The following is a 25003-nucleotide window of genomic DNA, read 5'->3' as shown; positions in this document are numbered from 1 at the left end:
CTAATCCCTGGACCTGTCGTGGTTGGTCGGCTTCATCCATTGACCCCTACCTGTGTATACGGCTGGTGTCTCCAGTCTCCTTACATCCCAGGGAGTCTTCATTTGCTCCAGAACGGTGACCAGGTCTGGCTTAGAGACCACAAGACCTGCTATCGGGAAAAGGAATATTCGTTTTACAAGAGATTCATCAATTTCCAATCTAATATGTATTCAAGTGAAAAGAAAAGGCACATGTGCTAAGTCGCGCCTGTCACATCTGACTCTTTGCCACCCTATGGACTGTAGCCTGCCAGGGTCCTCTGTCCATGGGAGTGTCCAGGCAAAAGTATTGAGTGGGTTGCCATGTCCTCCTCCAGGAGTTCTTCCCAACCCAGGGATCAAACCCATTTCTTTTATGTCTCCTGAATTGGCAGGCAGGTTCTTTACCACTAGTGCCACCTGGGAAGCCCAGAGAAGGCATGGTAGAATGTTAATACAGCCTAGAACTAAAGTATTTGGGGACATAATTTCCTAACCTGTATTAAAATTCCCTGGTGACTCAGCTGGTAAAGAAGCCACCTGCACTGTGGGAGACCTGTGTTTGATGCCTGGGTTGGGAAGATCCTCTGGAAAGGGAACGGCTGCCCACTCCCCTATTATGCCCTGGAGAATTCCATGGACTATTCCATAGGCTCGCAGAGTCAGACATGAGTGTTACCTTGCTCATTACATTATTACATTATTAACATTCTAGAGAAGGCATGGTTGAATGTTAATATAGACTACTAAATTATATCCCCAAATACTTTATCGAAGCACTTTTCTAACTAACAAATACATAAAGAAAAGATCTTGAGATTCTAGTCAAGTACTACTGAGGCCAAAGTCAGTAAGTGGGAGAAATCTGATTTATAAAGGAGAGTGGCACCCTTTTATACCACAGAACCTACAGAATTACCACTCACCTAGAAGAAGGAGGCAGATTCCATCAAGGAAAAGTGAGAATCATAATGAATCATCATGAAGTCTTCTTTCTCAACTCATAAATATCCATTTTCCATAGAAAGCAGGGATCTGAAACTATTATAAGGAGCAGAAGATTCTAGGAGACATTCTAGAAATGCAGGAACCAAAACCCAGTGGGTAGAGAAGGGATTCTGGAAGGCAGTTATCCTCACCCAAGGAGGCCAGGTTCCTGTAGTTCTCTAACATCACGTCCCTGTACAATTCTCGCTGCCCGAGGTCCAGGCATTCCCACTCTTCTTCAGTGAAGTCTATGGCCACATCCTGGAATGTCAGCCGTCCCTGAAATGCAAAGTACAGGTGCCATGTGGCCATGGGAAGACTTCCTAATGTGACCCAAGAGGAAACCAGCAAGAGAAATGGTTTTGATTTAGGAGAATGTCTGGTGTTACACAAGAATATAATGTTTACACAGTAATATTTTCTACCACATTTTTAACCCCAAGAAAAGAGGATGAGATACGATCCATGAACCACTACAGAAATTATTCTGATTTGAAAGAGTAATCATATGATCAGATCAACATTGGCATAGTTATTTCTGAGTGTTGTACTCAGTTGACAGACGATGAACTGTCTATCAAAAGAAACAGGAAATATTTTTACAAAGCATTTCCTGATCTAAATGTTCTGGAGTGGGCTCAGTGTGCCACATTTTTCACAAGCTTATTTGAGCGAGTAATGTTGAAAATTCTGCTCCATGAGTGACAATGTGTGAACAGCAACGAGGTAGAATAGTAAGGAAAGAATTCACATTTAACTTTGAAGTTTAAGTGCTTTACAGATTTTACAGGTCTGATAGGATAGTAACCTCGACAACAAGAATCATTTTAACATTCTGGTATATACTACTTTCTGACAGTTTTCAGAGACTTGAATGTATAACAGAAATAATTTAAAATCAATACTGTTGCTGTATCATCTTTTGGCAAATATTTTAACGAACATTCTTTAAATGACAGCTTAAGGGACTGGGGAGCCTGGTGGGTTTCCGTCTATGGGATCACACAGGGTCGGATACGACTGGAGCGACTTAGCAGCAGCAGTAACTTTTACTTCAGTTTGTGACTCTAGACTTTAATCAAACATAGAGAAGTGCACAGAGCTAACTCTAATGAAAGTTTATAGAAATTTCTGTATTTGTAAATAATACTAAAAACAAGAAAAGTGTTAGTCACTCAGTCGTGTCCTACTCTTTCCCACCCCAGGGACTGTAGCTTGCCAGGCTTCTCTGTCCATGGGATTGTCAAGGCAGGAATAGTGGAGTGGGTAGCTATTCCCTCCTTCACGGAATCTTCAAAAAAGTAAAACAAAAAATCAATCAAATGATGTTAACATGTTCATATATACAGACATACACTAAAATGGGACTGTGTACTTATTAAGAGACAAATTGTCATGTCAATAAAATCAGGATAATTTTTAAATGATTGAAATTATACACAAATATTTGTGGATGATATTGTTAGGTAGGTAGAATAGGGAAAAGGAGTCCAAAATGGCGGTGGCTAAAAGACAAGGAAGGTCAAGGAGGGTCCAAGGACCAGGAGTGGGATGCCACTGCCTTCTCCTAAAGAAACAGCACTCCTGGTTAAACCCAATTTGCATAGGGCAGGCTCCAAATCTTTGTTGTGATGAGACAAAGAACCGAGGAACATACACTCGCGTGACATCTATGGTGCCATGACTCGGATGTAACCAGGCTGAAACAACCTCCCAGCGGAAGAGGCCAAGCACAGCAGGAGTCCAACTCAGTGAAGCTCCCGCGATAGAAGCGGAAGGCGAAGAAACCCAGCACAGGGGAAGGCCCATCATGCTGGATACCAGGACAGCGAAAAACAAACTCAGCAGAAAGGTCACGTGGCCCAGTCTCTGATCCCAGAAGACCTCCAATTAAGGTAAGAGGTCCTCACTGGAGGGATATGCCTAATGAAATCTTAATTCCTTTACAATCTCTCCTTTCTTGTTGCCTCGAACCTCCTGCAAACAGGCGGGTGGCAGGGGGCACAATTGAGGGACTCTGGAGAGGCTACTCCTCAGCATGCCCAAAGGCGCTGTCTGCTGAGCCCCAGCAGCTGTTACACAAGCTGGTGGGGGTTCTTCTGTCCTTTCTCTTCTCTGTGCCAAGGATCAGACCAATGAAATTGTGAGCACTGGTCAGATATTTAGCAAATTTTCCGGCGGGCCATGAAGGGGATTCCTTGGCACGTTGTTCCCACTGCTTTTTCCTCCTGTCCTTCAGCTCTCTCCCGGGACTCAAGCTCAGCCAAAACTAATGAAACTCAGGCTCTGGTATCTCATTGCAAAAATTCATTGAGAGACAAAGAGGTGGATTTGTTAGGATCCAGAGAGAAGCCACTCTTCAGGGTGTGAACCATTGCCAAGGGCAAGGGCTGGGGCCACAGCATGAGGCCTGGCTAGGTTTTGTGAGGGGGTGAAAATCATATGCTAATGAGTGGGAGGATCACCCCCAAATATTGGGGCACCACCCACTCCTCCCTCATATGCCTTGGAGCTGTCCTGCCACCTGTCTGTTGGCTTATAGATTGGGGATTAAGTACTTGAATTTGACTTGTTATTTTGGACCCACTTGGTTTTAATTGGTTCACATTATACCCTTGTGCAATGTCATTCTTTCAAAGGTTGTGCTCTGCCCCCTTCCCTCCAGTTGCATGCTCTTTGCCTGAGCCCCATCCAGACCCACAAGCTTGCCTCTACAATCTTCTGGAGAGACAACCAGAAAATAGCTGGCCTTGGTAGGGAAATACTCTATAATATCCAACCCCCTAATCCTACCCAGCACTGTTCACACTGGAGATCTTGGGGACGTCCAGCTCCAGTCTGGGGGTCCAAGTAGGTCATCACACCTTGACATGCCTAGGGATCTGGTCCTCGAAAGGTTGTCATGTCTCAACTTGCTCGGGGATCTGCTAGTCCCAGGGGTCCCAGGAGGTCATCACGCCTCAGCCTGCCCACGGACCCAATTCTCGAGAGGCTGTCACACCTCGACCTGCCCAGTGATTCGATCTCTAGGAGGCTGTCGCGCCTCAGCCTGCCTGGGGCTCTGCACCCTGACCTGGGGATGCCTGGTTCTCAGGTTGCAACAGTTCTGGGTAGGATAAGCTTCAGAAAGACTCACCCCTAAGGAAGTCCACCCATGGAAACAGAAGGAAGCCTATTACTTGTGGGACTGTGCCCAGTCTCAGCAATAACTCAGGAACCCAGTGAGAACCCCATTGCCTTTCTGGAAAGGCTAAAAGAGGCACTCCAAAAGTTTACCAATCTGGACTTAGACTCTTAGGAGGGACAGGTGATTTTAAATGACAAATTCCTGTCCCAATGTGCATCAGATATCAGAATTAAGTTACAACAGCTACAACGGCAGGACCTTGCTGCCTCTTTAGATGAGATGGTCCAGACAGCCACCAATACCTTTTATAACAGAGAACAGGAGAAGGAGGCCAAGGCCCAGGAGGAGGAGAGAAAGAAAGAGACAAGGCATGCCCAGATGCTGGCCGCCCTCCAGAGAAGCCCTATGGCAAACTCCGGTCCCTGAAGGACAAGGCACGAGACAAATGCCTGATCTGTAGACAGGCGGGCCATTGGGCCAAAGAGTGTCCAAACCGGGACAAGTCTCCTAGAAAGGCTTACCACAAATGCCATCAACTGGGACATTGGGCGGCACTCTGCCCTCGGGACCCAAGAGCCTCAAGGTCAAGTGCCAAGCCTACCCTCACAACGGTTCAAGAGGACTGAAGCGGCCCACTCCAGCCAGCCCGCCTGTCACAGATAACCATCATGGGGCTGGAGCCAAGGGTGCAACTGGATGTGGCAGGTAGGCCCGAGAATTTCTTGGTTGGCACAGGGGGTACCTACTCTGTCTTGATCTCCTACTCCGGAGCCTTCTCCTCCCAAACCTGTACCATTTTGGGTGCTAACAGGAAAACCAACTACTAAAAGATTCACCCGAGCACTTCTTTGTTGCTGGGATGGACAAATATTTTCCCACCAGTTTCTAGTGGTCCCTGAGTGTCCTACTCCCTTATTGGGAAGAGATATACTCACTAAACTGGGGACCACCCTTGTGATGGGAAGTTTTTCAGCCCCTAGAGCTCTACAGCTCCTGGTTACTACTGAAGAACCCATTACACCTTCAATAGAGAGGGACCAAAAACCATGGGAAGACAAAATTAACCCCCAGGTGTGGGACCAGGTGATTCCTGGATGAGCCTACCAAGCCGAACCGGTTATCATTGTCCTCCGAGATCCCACTCGGTTTCCTAACCGGAAACAATACCCTCTCAAGAGAGAGGCTCGGGAGGGACTACAGCCTTTAATAAATAAATTCCTTGCTTGTGGGCTATTGGTTCCCACCAGTTTGCCACGTACACCCCAATCCTCTCAGTAAAGAAAAAAAAGACAGAACCTGGTGAATGGTTCAAGATCTCCGGATCATAAATGAAGCTGTAGTCCCCCTCCATCCCACAGTACCCAATCCCTATGTAATCTTGGGAGAAATCCCACCCAGTGCCAAGTGGTTTACAGTCTTGGAATTCAAAGATGCATTTTTTTGCATACCACTGGCTAAAGAATCCCAATATCTTTTTGCCTTTGAGTGGGAGGCCCCAGGAGAAAAACACCAACAGATGACTTGGACAGTATCACCTCAGGGGTTCAGAGATAGCCCCCACCTGTTTGGACAGGCCTGCTGGCGACGGAATGAAACACCAACACTGCAGAGTGGTTTAAATCTTTATATTTTAACACTTGCTTCTTACAGCTGCTTTATTTTATATCCCTTGCACCACAACCTACAGGGCAAGCTGCCAAGCACTACGATTCAGAGACTATACAGTGCGCAGGCGCAGGGCGAGATAACCTTTACCTTGGCTTGTTTACTGCAGCTAAGACTTTGTTTTGGGGAACTTCCTTATCAACTTAGAATCCGTTTTGTCCCAGGGTCTGTTCCTTTTGAGGAATCAGAGAAACATCCTTGTGTGCAAGTAATGTTCTTTTCCCATGGGAACAAACAGGATTTTTAGCTGAACATCTCGTTTGCAAGAATGTTCAGCCCTGGTTGAGAGTCTCGTTTGCAAGCACTTCTCAACCTTCTTTAAACCTAGTTCCCTACACTGGGCAGAACATCTCGTTTGCAAGAATGTTCAGCCCTGGTTGAGAGTCTCGTTTGCAAGCACTTCTCAACCTTCTTTATACCTTGTTCCCTACATCTCCCCCTTTCTTTTCTTGTATATGCTGAATAAGCGCTTGAATACGCAAAGCTTTTTTTTCCAATTGTTTTCCTTTTCGCCAGCGGCGGTAGACTATAAAAGCAATAAAACATAAAGCAACAATTAACAAAATATTCACAAAGGATATTGTTAACAATGTAGATACATGCCCTAAAGGATTAAGGTTATCTAATCCTTCTTGAAGACTCTTTAGTATATCAGAACCAAGAATATCAGGCAGCGTCTTACTAAAAGTTGACAATATAGTTTGTTCCAATTCCATAATTTCAGCAGTTAAATTCTGGTGTCCCACTAAAGACCTTTTCACCTTTTCCCAACCCTCATTCATATTAAAGGGAACAGGGGTTACACACAGGTGAAATGAGTTTCAATCACATTTTAACACACTCTTTGTAGCTAACACAGTCACTTGATCTCCTAGCCAGGAAACTGTGTGTTGTAAATTCAATACATCAGTAGCCAATTGAGTGTCCAAATCATGCTGTTGTTGCCACAATAAATGAGCATCTTTATGTCATTCCCTGACAAAATCAGCAGTCTGTATGCCTTGATGCAAAGCAAGACCTGCTACAGTTGCTGTTGCTGTTACTGAAACCACGGCGAGAATTGATGCGATGACAATGCTAAGCATTATTCGAGATCGATGGAGAAGAGTTTGTACAGCATTCACAAGATGAGTGACAGCAAAAGAGTCCGACCAAGGTCGAGTAAGATTAACAGGCAACCAAAGTTCAGTCCGTGCTTTCACAATGACCACTGGAATGGACCATCTTGTTTTTACCATTTTCCCACTAGGAACGATTTATACATTGAGTCAAGTTACAATCAGAAATTTATAACTAGACGAGGGTCATGATCCCTGCAATGTTTTTTCAGCTTCTTGAGTCAGCTTCTTTAACTGTCCCCGTGTCGGTGGACTTGCCTCTCTTGTCACAAAGGTGAAAGTCCTCTGCATTGACAGTTCCTGAAACTGGTGCACGATTGGGTCGCTCATTCTGCAACTTCACCAATCTCAATGGAACCCAGATCCTGGAATTATTCACAGAAATAAAAGCATACCCTCGCCCCAAGAAGTGAAGTACTGCTGGAATCCATCCCTTTATCTCATCCTTATACCATACCTGGGAAAGTTCAAAGCTTTTTGTCTTCTTTTCTGAATTGCCAAAATGCTGTTCTGCTGGAGTAATCTTACTTTTTCCCCAGACATTCAAAAAGTTGAGAGTTAATAGTGTTTTATTTAATACATCCCTTGGTGATATCATACCTTTCTCCCCCTTTCTTATTTTTTCAATGTATTCTCGAAGAGTCCTATTAGCTCTTTCAATTATAGTTTGTCCTTGACTATTATAAGGAATACCAAAAGTGTGCTTAATATGATATTGTTCTAAAAATTGAGATAATTTAGAGGATTGATATGCGGCAGCATTATCAGTTTTTAATTCTATAGGTATGCCCATAATAGCAAAACAAAATAATAAATTGAGTAATAACAGAATCTGCCTTTTCTGAACTTAAAGCTGTAGCCCATTGAAAATGAGAATAAGTATCTATAGTATGATGAACATATTTCTGTTTACCGAATGAAGAAATAAAAACAACATCCATTTGCCAGATTTGGTTAGATTGTAGTCCTCTGGGATTTACTCCAGGAGGGGCAAAGGGCAAAATAAACGGTGCACATATGGAACAAGAACGAACAATGCGTTGAGCTTGTTTTCGTGTTAATGAATAAGTTTTTTGTAACCCTTTAGAATTAGTATGATGTAAGCAATGTTCTTGTGTTGCAGACTGTAAAGGATAAAGTAAGGCATCAATATTTGCATTTCCTTGAGATAATGGTCCGGGGAGAGAAGAATGAGCTCGTATATGAATAAAAAAGACAGGGTTAGTTCGCCTAATTAATAATTGTTGAACCTGAAAAAATAATTTATCAATATTAGTTTTTAAAGTTACCGGTAGAGTGGCTTCAGGAAGATAAATACATGAAAAGACTGCATATTTAGAATCAGAAACAATATTAATAGGAATATCAAAAAAAATCCTGTAATGCCAAACAAATGGCCCAAAGTTCAGCGGGCTGCACAGAAGAAAAGGAATGTGGAACAACTTTAGAAGCAGTATCAGTCCAATAGCCAGCAGTATTTTTATTGGCATCTGTAAAAATAGTTTTTCCTTCAACTGGAATATTAGATATAGGAGATTTACAAACCACTGATGTATGTCGAAGGAAATCTATCATTTTAGATTGAGGATATTGATTAGAAAAAGTCCCTGAATAAGATGCAAGAGCTATCTGCCAATTTTCATTAAACTGTAAGCAATTAGAAATTTGGGTGGAAGTAAGTTGAGTAATAATTGTTTGAGGGTCACTTCCAATTAACTGAGTAATATGGCCTCGACCTTTCAAAATAAGGAAAGCAATTCTATCCATATAAGTAGTAAGCTTTTTTGTATAGTTATTGGGTAAAAATACCCACTCAATCAACCCTGCAGATTGAGCAATAACTCCAGTAAGAGAATAGGGAGTATGGAACACTATGAAATATATAGGTTGATCCTGTTGTAGATAAGTAAGAAACCCTTCATTCAACCATTGCTCTACAAAGTGTAATTCCTCTTTTGCTTGAGAAGTAAGAGATCGAGGACTGTTAAGAGCAGTATCACCCTCTAAAGTAGAAAATAAATGACGCAATTGATGTGTAGGAATCCCTAACATGGGACATAACCAGTTAATATCACCCAAAAGCTTCTGAAAATCATTAAGAGTTTTCAAATTATCTCGTCTAATTTGGGCTTTTTGAGGTTTTATTCTCTGTTGTTCCAAAATAGCACCTAAATATGAAATAGGAAATTCAGTTTGAATTTTTTCAGGAGCAATTTGAAGATTAAAATCACTTAAAGCTTTCTTTACATGAATAAAAAATTTATCTTGTTCCTCTTTACTAGGAGCTGCCAATAGAAGATCATCCATATAATGATAGAGAAGACAATTAGAAAATTGTTGTCTCACAGTAATAAGAGCACAATCAACAAACTCCTGACAAAGTGTAGGGCTATTAATCATTCCTTGAGGCAACACTGTCCATTGATAACGTTTTACGGGCTGCCCATGATTATACACTGGAATAGTAAAAGCAAATTTATTTCTATCTTTTATTTGCAAAGGAATATTAAAAAAAAAATCCTTCAAATCTAAAACCATCAAAGACCAATCCTGTGGAATCAAAGCAGGAGAAGGGAGACCTAATTGCAAAGCTCCCATAGGTTCTATACATTTGTTAACTTTTTTAAAATCAGTCAACATTTTCCATTTACCAGATTTTTTCTTAATGACAAAAACAGGAGAATTCCAAGGAGACGTAGAAGGTTCAATATGGCCAGATTGAAGCTGTTCTTTTACTAATTGTTCTAAAGCCTCGAGCTTCACTTTTGGAAGCGGCCATTGCTCAACCCATTTAGGGACATCAGTTAACCATTTCAATGGGAGAGCTCGAGGAATCTGAGCAGTGGCTACAAGTTTTCCGACGAGATGATGAGCGTTGTTCCTAAAGAAAATAAAAGATCTCTTCCCCAGATATTAATAGGTATATTAACAATGTAAAAAGAAATAAATACTTTCTTTCCATTAGACAATTGGCATGACAAAGGTTGAGTGCTTCTCCACACATCTGCTATTGATCCTAAGCCTGTTAAAACAAGAGGAATTTTTTCTTTTTTCCAGTCATTAGGCCACTGCTGGAGACAAATAACCGAAACATCTGCTCCTGTATCCACTAATCCTTCAAACTGTTTACCTTCAGTAATCAGTGACATTAAAGGACGAGAGTCATTAATAAGCATTTTCTAAAATATACTTTTTCCCGTACTTTCAAAACCATTGACTTTTTTTTTCCTACCTCAGCCTTGTCGGCAGCTACCAGAAATAGGGATGCATAAGGTGATGCAGAAGGGTTAACAGCCTTGGAAGTTTGTTTTTTATTTAATAAAACCTTTTAAAAGGCAGCAGTCATTGCCTCTACAGAATCTGAATCCTCCCCAGAACTTACATCTCTATCTGACTCAGTGGATGAATTTTTACTATCATCCGGAGGTTTGGGCGGAGGCCAAGGTGAAGCCCCCTCCTCAAGATAACATGAGGCGGCCTCACTGTCAGCAGCCATTAATTTTAAAGCCTGAGTTATAGCGCTACATAGAGTCCACAGCCTTAAAGGAATCACATTTCCTTTTTGATACTGCCTTCTTAACTCTTTCTGCACCACTTTCCATTCCTTCAAATTCAGCTGTACTTCTGTTTGATATTGAAACCAATAACAATGCTGCTCTATAAGCCAGAATAACTCACTCAAGCAGCGAGTAGATGTTTTAATTCCTATAGAATGCAGGAGCCCCTTAACCAGCTCCATATATTGTGACTTTAAAGATGGGGAATTCCCCATAGTTTTTTCTTTTTCTTTTTTCTGTTCTTTTTCTCTTATTTTTCTTATTCTCTCGAAAGTCCCCCTTTCAGCCTTTTGCTCCGGGGTGTTTACCCTTTCGGATTTTTATTCTTTTCTCTTTTTCTCAAAAGTCCCCCTTTCAGCCTTTTGCTCCGGGGTGTTTACCCTTTCGGATTTTTATTCTTTTCTCTTTTTCTCTATTTCCCGAAAGTCCCCCTTTTAGCCTTTTGCCCCGGGGTGCTTACCCTTTCGGTTCTGTCAGGCCCCACGTTGGGCGCCAGATGCCGGCGACGGAATGAAACACCAACACTGCAGAGTGGTTTAAATCTTTTTATTTTAACACTTGCTTCTTACAGCTGCTTTATTTTATATCCCTTGCACAACAACCTACAGGGCAAGCTGCCAAGCACTACGATTCAGAGACTATACAGTGCGCAGGCGCAGGGCGAGATAACCTTTACCTTGGCTTATTTACTGCAGCTAAGACTTTGTTTTGGGGAACTTCCTTATCAACTTAGAATCCGTTTTGTCCCAGGGTCTGTTCCTTTTGAGGAATCAGAGAAACATCCTTGTGTGCAAGAAATGTTCTTTTCCCATGGGAACAAACAGGATTCTTAGCTGAACATCTCGTTTGCAAGAATGTTCAGCCCTGGTTGAGAGTCTCGTTTGCAAGCACTTCTCAACCTTCTTTATACCTTGTTCCCTACACAGGCCCTTACCCGGGATCTCCTAGATTTGGACCTGGGACCTAATGGGAAAATATTATGATACGTAGATGACCTATTAATCTGCTATCCAGGTGAGAAAAGTGCCCAACAACATGCAATTCAGGTTCTAAACTTCTTGGCAGAAAGAGGATATAAAGTCTCCCGTGCTAAGGCACAGATGGTCGAGACAAAGGTCACTTACCTGGGAGTTCAGATTACACACGGGTCCAGGAGGCTGTCCTCTGATCGGGTACAAGGAATCCTCCAGTTGCCCTCCCCCATGACTCAAAAACAATTGCGAGCTTTCCTGGGGCTAACTGGATATTGTAGAATCCGGATACCCAACTATGGTCTAATTGCCCAGTCCTTATATTAAAGCTTAAAGGGACGAGATGATTCAACCCCACTGATATGGGGAACTCCTCAAAAGAAGGCAGAGGCTACACTAAAACAGGCCTTAACTCGAGCACCTGCCTTGAAGTTGCCAGACCCAGAAAAAGCATTCCAACTTTATGCCCATGAAACAGGGGGAATAGCTTTGGGAGTGTTAACTCAAAGGTTGGGATCTGAGCCCCAGCCCGTAGCTTAGTGATCTAAAAAGCTCGATCCACCTACCCAAGGCTGGCCCTACTGCCTTCGAAATCTTGCAGCTATTGCAATCATGATAGAAGATGCTTTAAAACTCTCCTTTGGGGGCAAACTAACTATTTTTTACCAGCCGCCAAGTAAAACAACTCCTAAATGGGAGAGGCCATTTAGGGATGTCTGATCAAAGAATCCTCAGATATCAAGTAATGCTGATGGAAAATCCAGGCCTCACTATATCCCCTTTTGAGGTTCTTAACCCAGCTACCCTCCTGCTTACCCCCGAGAACTCTCTCCCCTTTCACTCTTGTCTAGAAACCTTGGACCACTAGATAAAACCCTGGGAGGGATTGTCAGAAGATCCTCTGACCAATCCTGAGGAAATCTGGTACACTGATGGAAGCAGCTTTGTCTTGGATGGAAAAAGAAGAGCCGGGTATGCAGTAGTCTCCAATTTTGAGATCATAGAGGCTAAGCCTCTGCCACCAGGTACTTCAGCCCAATTAGCTGAGCTCATAGCCCTGACTCGAGCTTTAGAGGTGGGAAAAGGTAAAAGAATAGCCATTTACACTGATCCCAAGTATGCCTTTCTGGTGCTACATGCACTTGCTGCTATTTGGAAAGAAAGGGGCCACTTGACAACCCGAGGGTCCCCAATCAAATATGGTGACAAAAATCTTTGACTTTTGGAGGCAGTCCATCTGCCCACTGAGGTTTCAGTCTCCCGCTGTAAAGGACACAAAAGATGGGAGCACAGAAGTGGCACGAGGGAACCAAGCAGCTGATCAGGCAGCTAGGAGAGCAGCATTACAGAACCATGACCTAATAGGGGTTGCCACCTTAGTTGCACAGACTAATTTGCCAGAAATTCCTTCATATACTGAAGGTGAGACTCTTAAAGCTAAGAGAGAGGGCTTTCAAGAAGGTCATATGGGATGATTCCAAAAGGAGGGACTCCTTTTTCTGCCTGGGAACCTCCAATGGAAGTTGGTTAACTCCTTACATGCCACTACTCATTTAGGAGAAAAGGCCCTCCAAAGATTACTAGAAAAGTCCTTCAGGGGAACAGGCTTCCAAACAACTATAAGACAGGCGGTGTCCTCTTGTCCCACTTGCCAATTAAACAACCCCCAAGGAGCTCGAAGACTCCAGCTGGCCCAGCCCATCCAACGACGTGGAGCCTACCCAGGAGAGGACTGGCAGATGGACTTCACCCAGATGCCAGTTTCTCAAGGGTATAGATACCTATTAGTCATGATAGATACATTCACAGGATGGGTTGAAGGCTTTCCCACCCAGACTAAGAAGGCTGAGGAGGTGTAAAAAAAAACTGCTTCATGAAATTATTCCAAGATTTGGTCTGCCCAGGTCATTACAAAGTGACAATGGGACATCATATACTTCCAAGGCCACCCAAGGGGTCTCAAAAGCATTGGGCATTACTTATTATCTCCATTGTGCCCAGAGGCCTCAATCTTTGGGAAAAGTAGAAAGAGCCACTCAATTCTTAAAATCAGCTATAAAATAGACAACCCAGGAGACCTCCCTGGGGTGGAAGGAGGCTTTACCAATAGCTCTCCTCCGCACTGGCATTGCCCCTAAGGAACAGCTTGGTCTTAGTCCTTATGAGATGCTACATGGGAGACCTTTTGTTTATGTCAATGACCTCTTCCTAGATCCAGAGGTTCAGACCCTCCAGTCTTATACCATGGCCATTGGGCAATTCCAACAGGATATACGCTTGTGGGGTATAAACCAGGACCCAAAAGATTCTAACGAGTCACCACGATATGCTCCAGGGACTCAAGTCCTAATTAAAGTCTGGAAAGATGGGTCCCCTAAAGCTCAACTCCAGCCCACATGGAAGGGCCCCTACCCTGTAACACTTTCTACCCCCACAGCAGTCAAGGTACCAGGACATGACTCCTGGATTCACTACTCACGAGTCAAGCCATGGAAGAAGACAGAAGAGGACACTCAATACACCTGTGAGCCCCTGGGAGATCTCAGATACCTATTCAGGACTACCAATGAGTGCCATTCTAATGAACACCCCCCAAATCTGGTTTCTGGGGATAAGATTTCTCAGGATAGCTCTACACAGCCAACCCAGCTTGACAGAGATTGTATTCCAAAACAGACAAGAGATAGATCTTCTGATCCCTGAACAAGGAAGGACTTGAGCCATCCTGGCGATGTGAATTTAAAATTGACGAATGCCCCTACTAGTCCTTGTTATGCTGCATTGATGATGCTTATGATTATTCCATGAACTGTCGATTGTCTAACCTGTTTTGTCTCTGCCCAGGTCAACAAGCTACAACATGCAGTGCCAGTTCAGCAAAGATAGAAAACTCCAGCCGACCATGAAAAATATCACACCCTAAGATGGACACCGCTATAAGGACTCTGAGGCTTGAGACTAGCAAGAGGGGGAGGCCCAATACCCCTCACCGCCCCAGTTCAGCAGGAAGTAGCCAGAAAGACCTCGACACCCCTATTCCCAAAGAATTGGGCCTCCCATCTCTAGAGGGGGGAATGTTAGGTAGGTAGAATAGGGAAAAGGAGTCCAAGATGGCAGTGGCTAAAAGACAAGGAAGGGCAAAGCCCGCGATAATAGAACTAAAGCAGGTCCGAGGACCAGAGTGAGTGAAGACTTCAGGTAGAACAAACAGCACTCCTGGCTAAGCCCAATTTGCACAGGGCAGGCCCAGGTGGAGGCAAAAACATATAAAAGGAAGAGCCAAAGCGCTGTCTCTCTCTGTTCCTATCCCGCGTGCGTGTGCTCTTTCTCTCTCTCTCCCTCTCTCTCCCCCTCTCCCACACGCTCCTCCACTCTCCTCTCTTCAAATCTTTGGGTTGGCATGCCCCCACGCTTCGAGGATGGATTCTCCTGCTATCTTCTCAATAAAATAGAGCCGTAAGAGACCCGAGAGCTGTGATGCGGCGAAGGCTCTAATGTCCATTGCTCCAAATCTTTGTTATGACGAGACAAAGAACCAAGGAACATACACTGGCGTGACAATAGTCCACTTAATTAGTATATTTTTCTTTTCGGTATAGAGGATTCTCTCTGCTACTTTAACTTCTGAAAAATTCTGGAATGCTGAGTTCATTCTATTAACAGGGCATTTTCTTACTCCTGTTACAGAGAGCTGAATTGCATCCACATGTAAATTCATCACAGCATTTCCCCGACTTCCCTAAGATCCTAACACCGAACCACATCCCAAAGGGAATTTCGGATACCAGTGCCTCCCCGTATTGATCTCTCACAAAGGGAATGTATTCAACATTGGAAGTCACCATTTCATGTTGAGAATTCATCATGCTCTACAGAAAGCCAGGAAACACACAATGGAGAAAAGGCTCTGGAATATGAGTGAGACGAAACCAAAAGAGCTGGTTTTCACTATTTAAAATTTAAAAAAAAGGGGGGGGGGTGAATGAGAAGGTGATATCAAGCACTCCAGGCAGAAAACTTAGAAGCAGAGAACTAAAGGTTTGCAGATTCTCAGTCCAGGCATGTCAGGAGGAAAAGCAGACACAGCCCCACACCCGGGACAGGACAATTACCTGAGTAGCTGCCATTTCCTCCTCTTCTTCCTTCTGCTCTGCGTCTTCTGTGGGGATACGACGTCTCAAACTCACATCTGCATTTTGAGAAGATACCTTCAAAGACATCCATACAGCCCTTTAACCTGCAACTGCTGCAGTGAAAAAGAAGAAAACGTTTTCTTGTTTCTCTCACCCTTTTCGGAGCTCTTTGCTGACTTTCTGTGTTCCTGATCTGTAGTGGGTAATCAAGACTAACCTGATATGCTAATCACATCCTGCTGCTCCACTCTATTAGCAGATCTTCCGGGCTAGTTCATCTCCTTCCTTTTTGCATTACAGAGAGCAGGCAGCACAATTCACCAGACACAATGGACCCTACTTCTGGGCTACCTGACCCAGCCTACCAGGGTTTTGAAAAAAATGCAAGAGGAAGACCTGCATTCAGGAGCCCTGGGGGAAACCTCACCTTTGGCACATCTGAGACCTCAGGAAGGGAGGATTTAGGGCGGGAACTTCTAGAAGCAAAGGTCAACCTGATTCCCTGCGGAGGGGCTCTTTCTAGGATGGGTGCGGTGGTCCCCGCCTGTGCCTGCCCTCTTGGGGGAGGGGCGGGGAGAGGTGAGTGGTGGGAATCACCTGGGGGTCTTGGGTTCCTGCCAGGCTTTCTTGCAGACTTCTTCCCAAAGATCTTCCGTGTCCTTAGTTTTTTTCACCCCTCTCTGCAGCCTGGGGACACACGTTTTCACAAAATGATTTGCATTGTGACCACCTCTCTGCAGCTGTGGCACCTCCAACATCAGAGACCAGGAACCTGGAGGTATTTCCATCACAGCTTTCTTTGAAAATAAACCAGAGGCAACAGGAGGCCTGGCGAGCTGCAGTCTATGGGGTCACAAAGAGTAGGACAGGACTGAGCAGCTGAACTGAACTGAACTGAGCAGGACATGCTAGGTTAACAAGTGTGTGTGGGCAGAGACAAATGCCTTTGAAAATGATGCTCTAAATGCTATCTGATGACCGACCAAGGAAATAATGATCGGTGTTGTCGTTTAAGTTACATTAACATGAATTAACACGTGAGAGCCTTGTTCTACTTCCTGTGTGTGTGTTTTTCTAGGTTTTATGAATCAACTGCTACAGTTTGTTGTCTGTGCCATTTAGAGAGCTCTATTTCCTCACATCTTTAAAGTATAATGACTAAGGAAAAATTAAAGTTAGAAGCATGTCCATCTTTCTAATATTATATATTCTAAAAAATATTCAGTGTGCATGCACCAGTACCAACTTTGTAGAAGATTTCGTTTCACAGCAGAGTTGAGAATAAGGTATAGACGTTTCCCATACCCATATGACTCTTGTTTGCACACGTGGACAATCTCCCTACTTACCTTTCCCCACCAGAGTGAGCATTTCTTACCACCGATGAATCTACAAGGACAGTAAATACATAAACTCTTTAGTTTACCCTTATGTTTCTCTTTTAGGGATGTGCACTCCATACCTCTGGATAAATGTATAATAATAAGTGTCCATCACAACAGTTTAACACAAATTATTTCACGGTCCTGAAAGTTCTCTAGATTTAGGATATTCAGAGTCCCTCCTTTGAAACCGATAGCAACCACAGACCTTTTTAATCTCTTCTATATTTCCTATGAGATTCCCAGGTGACTGAGTGGGAAGAACTTTCTACCTGCCGATGCAGGACATCCAGGTGATGCAGGTTCCATCCTTGGATCAGGAAGATGCCCTGGACGAAGAAATGGAAATCCACTCTAGTATCCTTTCCTGGGAAATCTATGGACAGAGGAGCCTGACAGGCTACAGCCCCTGGGCTCACAAAGACTCAGACACCACTGAGCACATATGAATATTTAGCTACACCAAAGTGTCATATTGTAAAATTGCTACTTTCTGTAGCATTTTTGAATGAGCTTCTTTCACTTCATAAAATGCATGCCATGATTGTCCATGTATTTTATGCCTTGAAACCTTAACATCCAAAAGCTTAAGAACTACCATTGCGCCTATATCCTGCTCAGTATATAAGTTCATCAACACCATTTTTTTTAGATTCCATGTATATCTGTTACAATATTTGTCCAAATATAGAGAACAGATGTGTGGACACGGCAGGAGAAGAGGGGGACAAACTGAAGAGCCTCCCTGACACACATACACTACCATGGCTGAAATGCTGGAGAAGACTCTTGCGAGGCCCTTGGACTGCACGGAAATCCAGCCAGTCCATCCTAAGGGAGATCAGTCCTGGGTGTTCATTGGAAGGACTGATGCTGAAGCTGAAACTCCAGTCCTTTGGCCACCTCATGCGAAAAGCTGACTCATTTGAAAAGCCCCTGATGCTGGGAATGATTGAAGTGGGGAGGAGAAGGGGACGACCGAGGATGAGATGGTTGGATGGCATCACCGACTCAGTGGACATGAGTTTGAGTAAACTTTGTGAGTTGGTGATGGACAGGGAGGCCTGGTGTGCTGCAGTCCATGGGGTGGCAAACACTTGGACATGACTGAGCAAGTGAACTGAACTGAACTGATGGTTAAAACAGGTAGCTAGTGGGAAGCTGCTGGATAGCACAGGGAGCTCAGCTTGGTGCTCTGTGCTGACCAGAGGGGTGAAATGGAGATCACGGGAGGGAGTTTCAAGAGGGAGCAGATTCATGTATACTTATGGCTGATTGACGATGTCGTACAGCAGAAACTAACACAACATTGTAAAGCAATTATATTCCAATACAAAATACACATGCATCTCAAAAGGAAAAAAAGCTAAACAGACGGGTCACCCAGTGGTGGAGAATCCATCTGACAGTGCCAGGGACGTGAGCTTGATCCCTGGTCCAGGAATACTCCACATGCATTGGGGCAGCTAAGCTGTGTGCCACAACTGCTGAGCCTGGGTGGGGCAACTTGCTCTTTTAGACGGGCAAGAGGCAAATGAAAGATGCTCACCAGCGTAAACAATAAGAAATGCAAAACAAAGCTACAATGATGCATCACCTCATGCCAGTCAGAATAACAATTAGCAAAGAGCCCACTAATAATATTGTAAACGCTGACGAGGCTTGGAGATCAGGGAACCTCCTGCATGGCTGGAGGGAATGTGAACTGGGGCAGTCACAGGGGGAGCACAGTGTGGAAGTTCCTTAACAAGTGTAACCTCCTGACATTTAAGGAAATGAATTCCATGAAAAATAGACAAAACAGATTGATTGACAAATTGAGAAGTTTTGCAGTTTTTAGTCAATCATCTGCAAGTCTAAAATGACCAGTTTTGATCTAGCATTTCTAAATTCTCCAACTTAAATGTGTATGAATACACATACACTCACATATTCCTTCTTGGTTTTCTCACGGCTAACGTGTATACCTTCAGATATTTATATATTGTATTCAATGTGTGTTATATAAATTATATGATGTATATATCTTCAGATATTTATATCTTGCATTCAAAGTATGCCAAGGCCATGAGAAAAGAGTTCCTTTAAGCCTAGACAAGAAACTTGTGCTAAGAATTATACAGGGGAAGATTTTATAAATCTTGGTTTAGAACTTTCCCATCATGGCTTTTAATTATGCTTTTTGTGACTTCGTTGAATTGACATTTGCTTAAATGAGCCCCTGAAAAGTTTTAGCTAACAGAAGAACCAAGGACAATTGAAGTAGATGAGTTTATGACTCTAGGTCCTAAAAGAATTCACAGGAAGCCTTGAGGGCCCCTGAGGAAGGTCAAGGCTAGAACCAGGCAGAGAAAGCTCCAGTACTTGGGGTTCAGGCCTTTCTAAGGGGCCCTGGGTGAAGGGCTGTGGGCTCCCCAGGCTGAGTGTGGATTGGTCCATTCAAACCAGAGGAGTAGGATTCTGGTGAACTCTGAGGGTGTCATTGAAGGGGGGCCTGTGCAGTAGACCCTGGGGTTCAGAAATACTATTGGTCTCAAGGAAGGGGGTCATCTAGTGGAGGTGCTCACAGGATTGGCTGGTGTGAGTTCAAGGACCTGCAGGCTGCCTGCTCCCCAGACAGACGCTGAGGCAGCAACAGCATGGAGCAGTCGGGGAAGCTCTCAACAGTACTCTGTATGATCCTTCTTATTCGAACCAACACAATGTCCGAGTACTTTCAAAGTGGGAGAGGAGATGCAACATAGAAATCGTGGGAAATATATGAATTCATGAGAGTTTAACACCAGTAAGGAACTAATTTCTACAGATGCCATCCCCTTGTGCTACAAATAGTTTCTTATGACGTTATCTTTCCTGCAACCTTAAACAGGTGGGAGAGGTTAATGCTGGTGGTGCGTTCAACCTTCCTTCATTCCACATCAACTGTAACATGAGAAAACCATTCACTTTTATTAATAAACATACATTAATTTTACACAGAGGGAATAAAACTTTTTACAACTGTTGTTTGATCCTTGATTAAAATACAGATTACAAGCTTCTAAAAACTTTCCTGATTCTCTGATGAAATGATCAGTGAATGTGATTTATGTGGTTTACAAAATGGAGGCTAATGTAGTAAACATGGATGGACATTAATTATATTAATATGACTTTTCTAGAAATAGTTTTCTATACTTACATCAGGTAGAAGAGAAGGTATCCTTACTTCAAGCCTGCCAGGTAATATGCATGATTTCTCGATGTTGATGTCATAAAAAGACCTTTGATTTTAATGAACAATCCTTGTTTTATGGTTAAAAACAATGGACATAATTATTGAAAACTTAGAGCAAACTTCCGTCTTACTTTGAATTATTTCCTGATAACTTACATCATGGTGACAACACAGATGTTTGACATCAGTGACAAATACCTCCATTTAGAGGTTTAGTGTGCATATAACATTGCTGTGTTCTTATTCTTATAAATTGGAGAATAAATATAAATGATTCCCACCTAGTATAGAAGGGCTTCTCTTACAACTGAGGGAACAACATCAAAAACAGACGTTCATATATATAGTAGAAACAAAGCACAGCATAGTAACTTGAGAGCTGAATGACATGCGTTTTGGTTCCTTAATGATCTCAAATAATGTCAATATAAACAAGGATACATGATTGATAATTATACCTCTGAAAATATCCACCCCTTCATCTTGTGATCCATACGAACATATCAATTTAGTACATGTTTTAAATATGGAATACTTGCTACAGTGTTTCTGTTTAGAGTAATTCAACAAAAGTGGTACCAATGAAATGCTTTCTAGTATGAATTCTCTGGCATTGATTTACTTCTGATGTTTGATTAAAATCTTGTGTATATTTTTGTATTTCATTCATGTGTCTTTCCAAAGTAAACACTCATTGTTTCAAAATTGTATATTTAGGGCCAATCTTTTTTTTTATCACTGATTCATTCCTAGGGTTTCTCTGCAGTATGTATTCTCTAATGGGGCGTGAGGTGATGGCTGTGACGAAATCCTTTGCCACATTCCTTACATGTCTAACATTTCTCTGCAGTATGAATTCTCTGATGTTGAGAAAGACCTGAACTCTGGGGAAAGGCTTTGCCACAGTCTGTACATTTATCAAGTCTCTCCCCAATATGGATTCGTTGATGTAGAGTAAGATGTGAACAATGGATAAAGGCTTTGCCACCTTTTTTACATTTGTATGGTTTCTCCCCAGTATGAGTTTGCTGAGGTACAGGAAGACTCAGATGCTAGTTAAAGGCTTTGCCATATTCTGTACATTCACAAGGTCTCTCCCCAGTGTGGATTCCTTGATGCTGAGTAAGAAGTGAATAACGGGTAAAGGATTTGCCACATTCTGTACATTTATAAGGTCTCTCCCCAGTATGGATTCGCTGATGTTCAGTTGAAGTTGAACTCTGCTTGAATGCCTTGCCACATGCTGTACATTTATATTTTGGCCATCTGATGCGAAAAGCTGACTCATTCGAAAAGACCCTGATGATGGGAGAGACTGAAGGCAGGAGGAGAAGGGGACGACAGAGGATGAGATGGTTGGATGGCATCACTGACTCAATGGACATGAGTTTGAGTAAACTCCAGGAGTTGGTGATGAACAGGGAGACCTGACGTGCTGTGGTTCATGGGGTGGCAAAGAGTTGGACACGACTGAGTGACTGAACTGAACTGATTCATGTCAGTAAAATCAAGATCATTTTTAATGGGTTAAAAGATATACATCTACTTGTGAGTGATATTCTTTGTATATTTTAAATACACTAGGGTGCAAACTTATACAACGATATAAGATAAATTAGAGTTCTTGGTTCTGAAACTTTAATTTCTTGACAAACTATATCATTTTGTTGAGCTGTATCTTAGAAATTCAACACAGGTGAAAACAGATTAGCACCAATATGATTATTGCAAATATTTTGGAAAAAAAAAAAAGTGAATAAGAAGACTATGTGGGATACGAGTGTGGAGTGTACTGGAAACATCACACCTGGGCTTCAGTGATGAAAATGCCCACTCCCAAAACCCAGTGTCTATCATCAACAGAATGAGCGTTCATTTTCCAAAGCAAAGAGAAACCAAAAAGACACGGAATTTCTCCATTAACTGTGAGGGTTTTCACACGCTCCCCACTCCGTTTTTCCACAGGCTTGCTAAAGACAGAGGGGAAAAAATGAACTTCCTAGCCTGATAATCTCAGAGAAATCACCAGAGCCAGTGGACATCATCTGTCATGGTGTAAATGGATCACACGGAAGATGCACTATCAGAGCCTGGGCATTTAGGGAAAAATAAGGAAATTATAACTTGAACCTAACAAGCAGATATCAGTTTTATGCAAATTCATTTTATATATACTTCCTCTGTTTTGTATCCTAACAGTGTGTTTAACTTGTAAGCCTTATCATTACAGAAGACAGTGTCTCCTAGTTTTCTATTTATTTCTGCGCATTTTCTGAAAAATTCTGGATCACTGAGTTGATTCAATATATAAGGGCATTTTCTAACTCCTAAAGAGCTGAATTGCATCCACGTCTGAACTCATCATGGCATTTCCCCTACTTCCCGAAGATCCCAACACTGAACCACATCCCAATGGGAATCTCGGATACCAGTGCCTCTCCGTGTTGATCTCCCACAAAGGGAATATGTTCACCAGCTGAAAGTCACTCATTCAGGTTGGGAATTCATCATGTTCTATAGAAACCAGGATAGAGACAATGGAGAACAGGATCTGGGACACAAGGGAGAGGTGGTCTAAAGAGCCAGTCTTCACTATGATAAGAAGAAAAGGAAAAAATAAGAATTGGATAACAAACACCCCAGGCAGAAAAATTAGAAGCAGAGAGCTAAAGGTTGGCAGATTCTCAGTCCAGGCATTTCAGGAGGAAAGCAGACACAGCCCCAGGCCCGGAACAGAACATGTACCTGAGAAGCTGCCATTTCCTCCTCTTCTTCCTCCTGCTCTGTCTTCTCTGGGGATGTCATGTAGCAAACACACCTCTGCATCTTAAGAAAATACCTTCAAAGGCATCCGCAGAGCTCTTTAACCTGCAACTACTTCACCTACAGACAGAAGGACTTGAAAACCTGAAATGACCCACCTCTCCTGTCCTGTCTCAGGAGAGGTTTGGGAACAATCACCTCCTACCTGGAGACCAGCCTGTGAACTTTTTTTTCTTTGATTGTTCTCTCGTCATAGAGAGCTCCTAACCCTCTGCTCACACAGATGATGTGAGCTGACTGCCTTCCCCAGTCCAAATCCAGCTAGACCAACCCTGCAGCCTCTCCTCAGACTGAAGCTGGTCCTCAGCTCTCACAGATGGACCAGGAGCCACGTCCTTAACCCAGGCCTCCCCTTAGAAGCCCCTGGAGAACTTCCTACACACCACACTGATGCCCCCACAGGACCAAGAGAGAACTCTGGGGCGTGCACCAGGGAGGTCCTTTCCTAACACTGGTCACGTGACTCTGACGGGAAACAGATGGAAATCACTTGGCCAATGGTTCAGATTCTTTCTGAACCATTTCAGTGAATATGAACCCCTCGAGGTCAGGTCCCCACTCTAAGAAGTTATGAATCTGCAGGTCTGACGTGGGGTCATTAAATACATCTTTAGCAAGTTCTCTGTTCTGATGCTTCTTCCCCAAGACCCACACTCAGGAGCCCTGAGCTATAGCCTTCTCACTCAGTACAGCTGAGACATCTCAGGAGGGGAGGGTTTAGGGTGGGAATTTCTGAGGGAGGTCAGGCTAGAACCAGGCAGAGAAAGCTCCAGTACTTGGAGTTCAGGCCTTTCTAAGGGACCCTGAGTGAAGTGCTGTGGGCTCCCCAGGCTGAGCGTGGATGGGTCCATTCAAACGAGAGGAGCAGGAATCTGGTGAGCTCTGAGGGTGTCATTGAAGGGGGGCCTGTGCAGTAGACCTTGGGGTTCAGGAAGACAGCTGATCTCAAGGAAGGGGGTCGTCTAGAGGAGGTACTCACAGGACTGGCTGCTGTGAGTTCAAGGATCTGCAAGCTGCCAGCTCCCCAGACAGATGCTGAGGCAGCAACAGCACGGGGCAGTCTGGGAACCTCTCAACAATACTCTGTATGATCCTTCTTATTAGAACCATCACAATATCCCTGCCGTTACAGAGAGGGGGGAAAAGTACAATGGATAAATGATGGGAAATACATGATCAAAATATATGAGGCTAAAGGGCAGTAACGGATGCCATCCCACTGTGCTACCTAATAGTTCACTGGTATGCATTCTTCCCTGCAACCTTAAATAAGGTGGAGAGGTTAATGTCGGTGGTAGGTAAACACTTCATTCATTACACAGCAACTGCATCACCAGAAACCATTCAGTTTTATTGATTAGCATGTATGAATATCACACGTAGTCAGAACGAAACCTTTTACAATCCACTGTGTGACCCTTAATTAGAATACAGATTACAAGCATAGACAACGATATTCATTTTTCTGATACAATGGTCTGAGAGTTGCAGTTTCTATGCTTACAAAAGGAAGGCTAATCATTTAATAAACAAGGCATAGATTAATTACATGATTTTTCTGGGAAGGGTTTCCCATAGTTTTCCAGGGTATCAGAGAAATCTTTGTTTCAAACATGTCAATTAATATTCATGACTTCTCTTGATATTATAAAAATACATCAAAATTTCAGTCAACTGTCATTGTATTATCCTTAAAAAGCCAGTGACATTGAAAATTTAGAACAAACCTCTGTCTGACTTTAATATGTGGAATTAGTCCCTGAACACTTACATCATGGTGACCTACAGGGATGTTTGACACCAGTGACAAACACCTCCATTTAGATGTTCAGCGTACGTGTTATATTACTACGTACTTAACGTCCTTAATGGAGAATAAATACCAATGGTTCCTACCTCAGATAGAAGGGATTCTCTTATCACTGAGTCAGCAACCATCAAAAACGTGAGTTCACATACACAGTAGGAACAAACCATAACATGTAGTATTTTGAGATTGAGTTAC

The 25003-nt window shown here is 43.1% G+C and overlaps 1 protein-coding gene across 1 annotated transcript; it reads right to left on the bottom strand.

Moving 5' to 3' along the window:
* LOC138419586 (KRAB domain-containing protein 5-like) lies at positions 1-22980 on the bottom strand. Its single transcript, XM_069552445.1, has 4 exons — positions 22921-22980; positions 15556-15651; positions 1158-1284; positions 1-146 (listed from the first exon to the last, which is right to left on the bottom strand). Exons 1-4 carry the CDS (start codon positions 22978-22980, stop codon positions 1-3), a joined length of 429 nt encoding a protein of 142 aa, XP_069408546.1.
* Between the last annotated feature and the right edge of the window lie 2023 nt (positions 22981-25003).

This window comes from Ovis canadensis, chromosome 14, assembly GCF_042477335.2.
Source record: "Ovis canadensis isolate MfBH-ARS-UI-01 breed Bighorn chromosome 14, ARS-UI_OviCan_v2, whole genome shotgun sequence".
NCBI lineage: Eukaryota > Metazoa > Chordata > Mammalia > Artiodactyla > Bovidae > Ovis > Ovis canadensis.
This window is presented reverse-complemented; position numbering and strand designations above follow the sequence as displayed.

Bases quoted from the DNA above. Each gene is read 5' to 3' on its own strand.
- LOC138419586 (XM_069552445.1), bottom strand. From the start codon at position 22,980: ATGACATCCCCAGAGAAGACAGAGCAGGAGGAAGAAGAGGAGGAAATG. The intron at 1,285-15,555 runs GTAATTGTCCTG...TTTGCATTTCAG, and splicing joins AGGAAATGGCAGCTACTCAG to GGACGGCTGACATTCCAGGA. The intron at 147-1,157 runs GTGAGGATAACT...TCCCGATAGCAG, and splicing joins CAGGAACCTGGCCTCCTTGG to GTCTTGTGGTCTCTAAGCCA.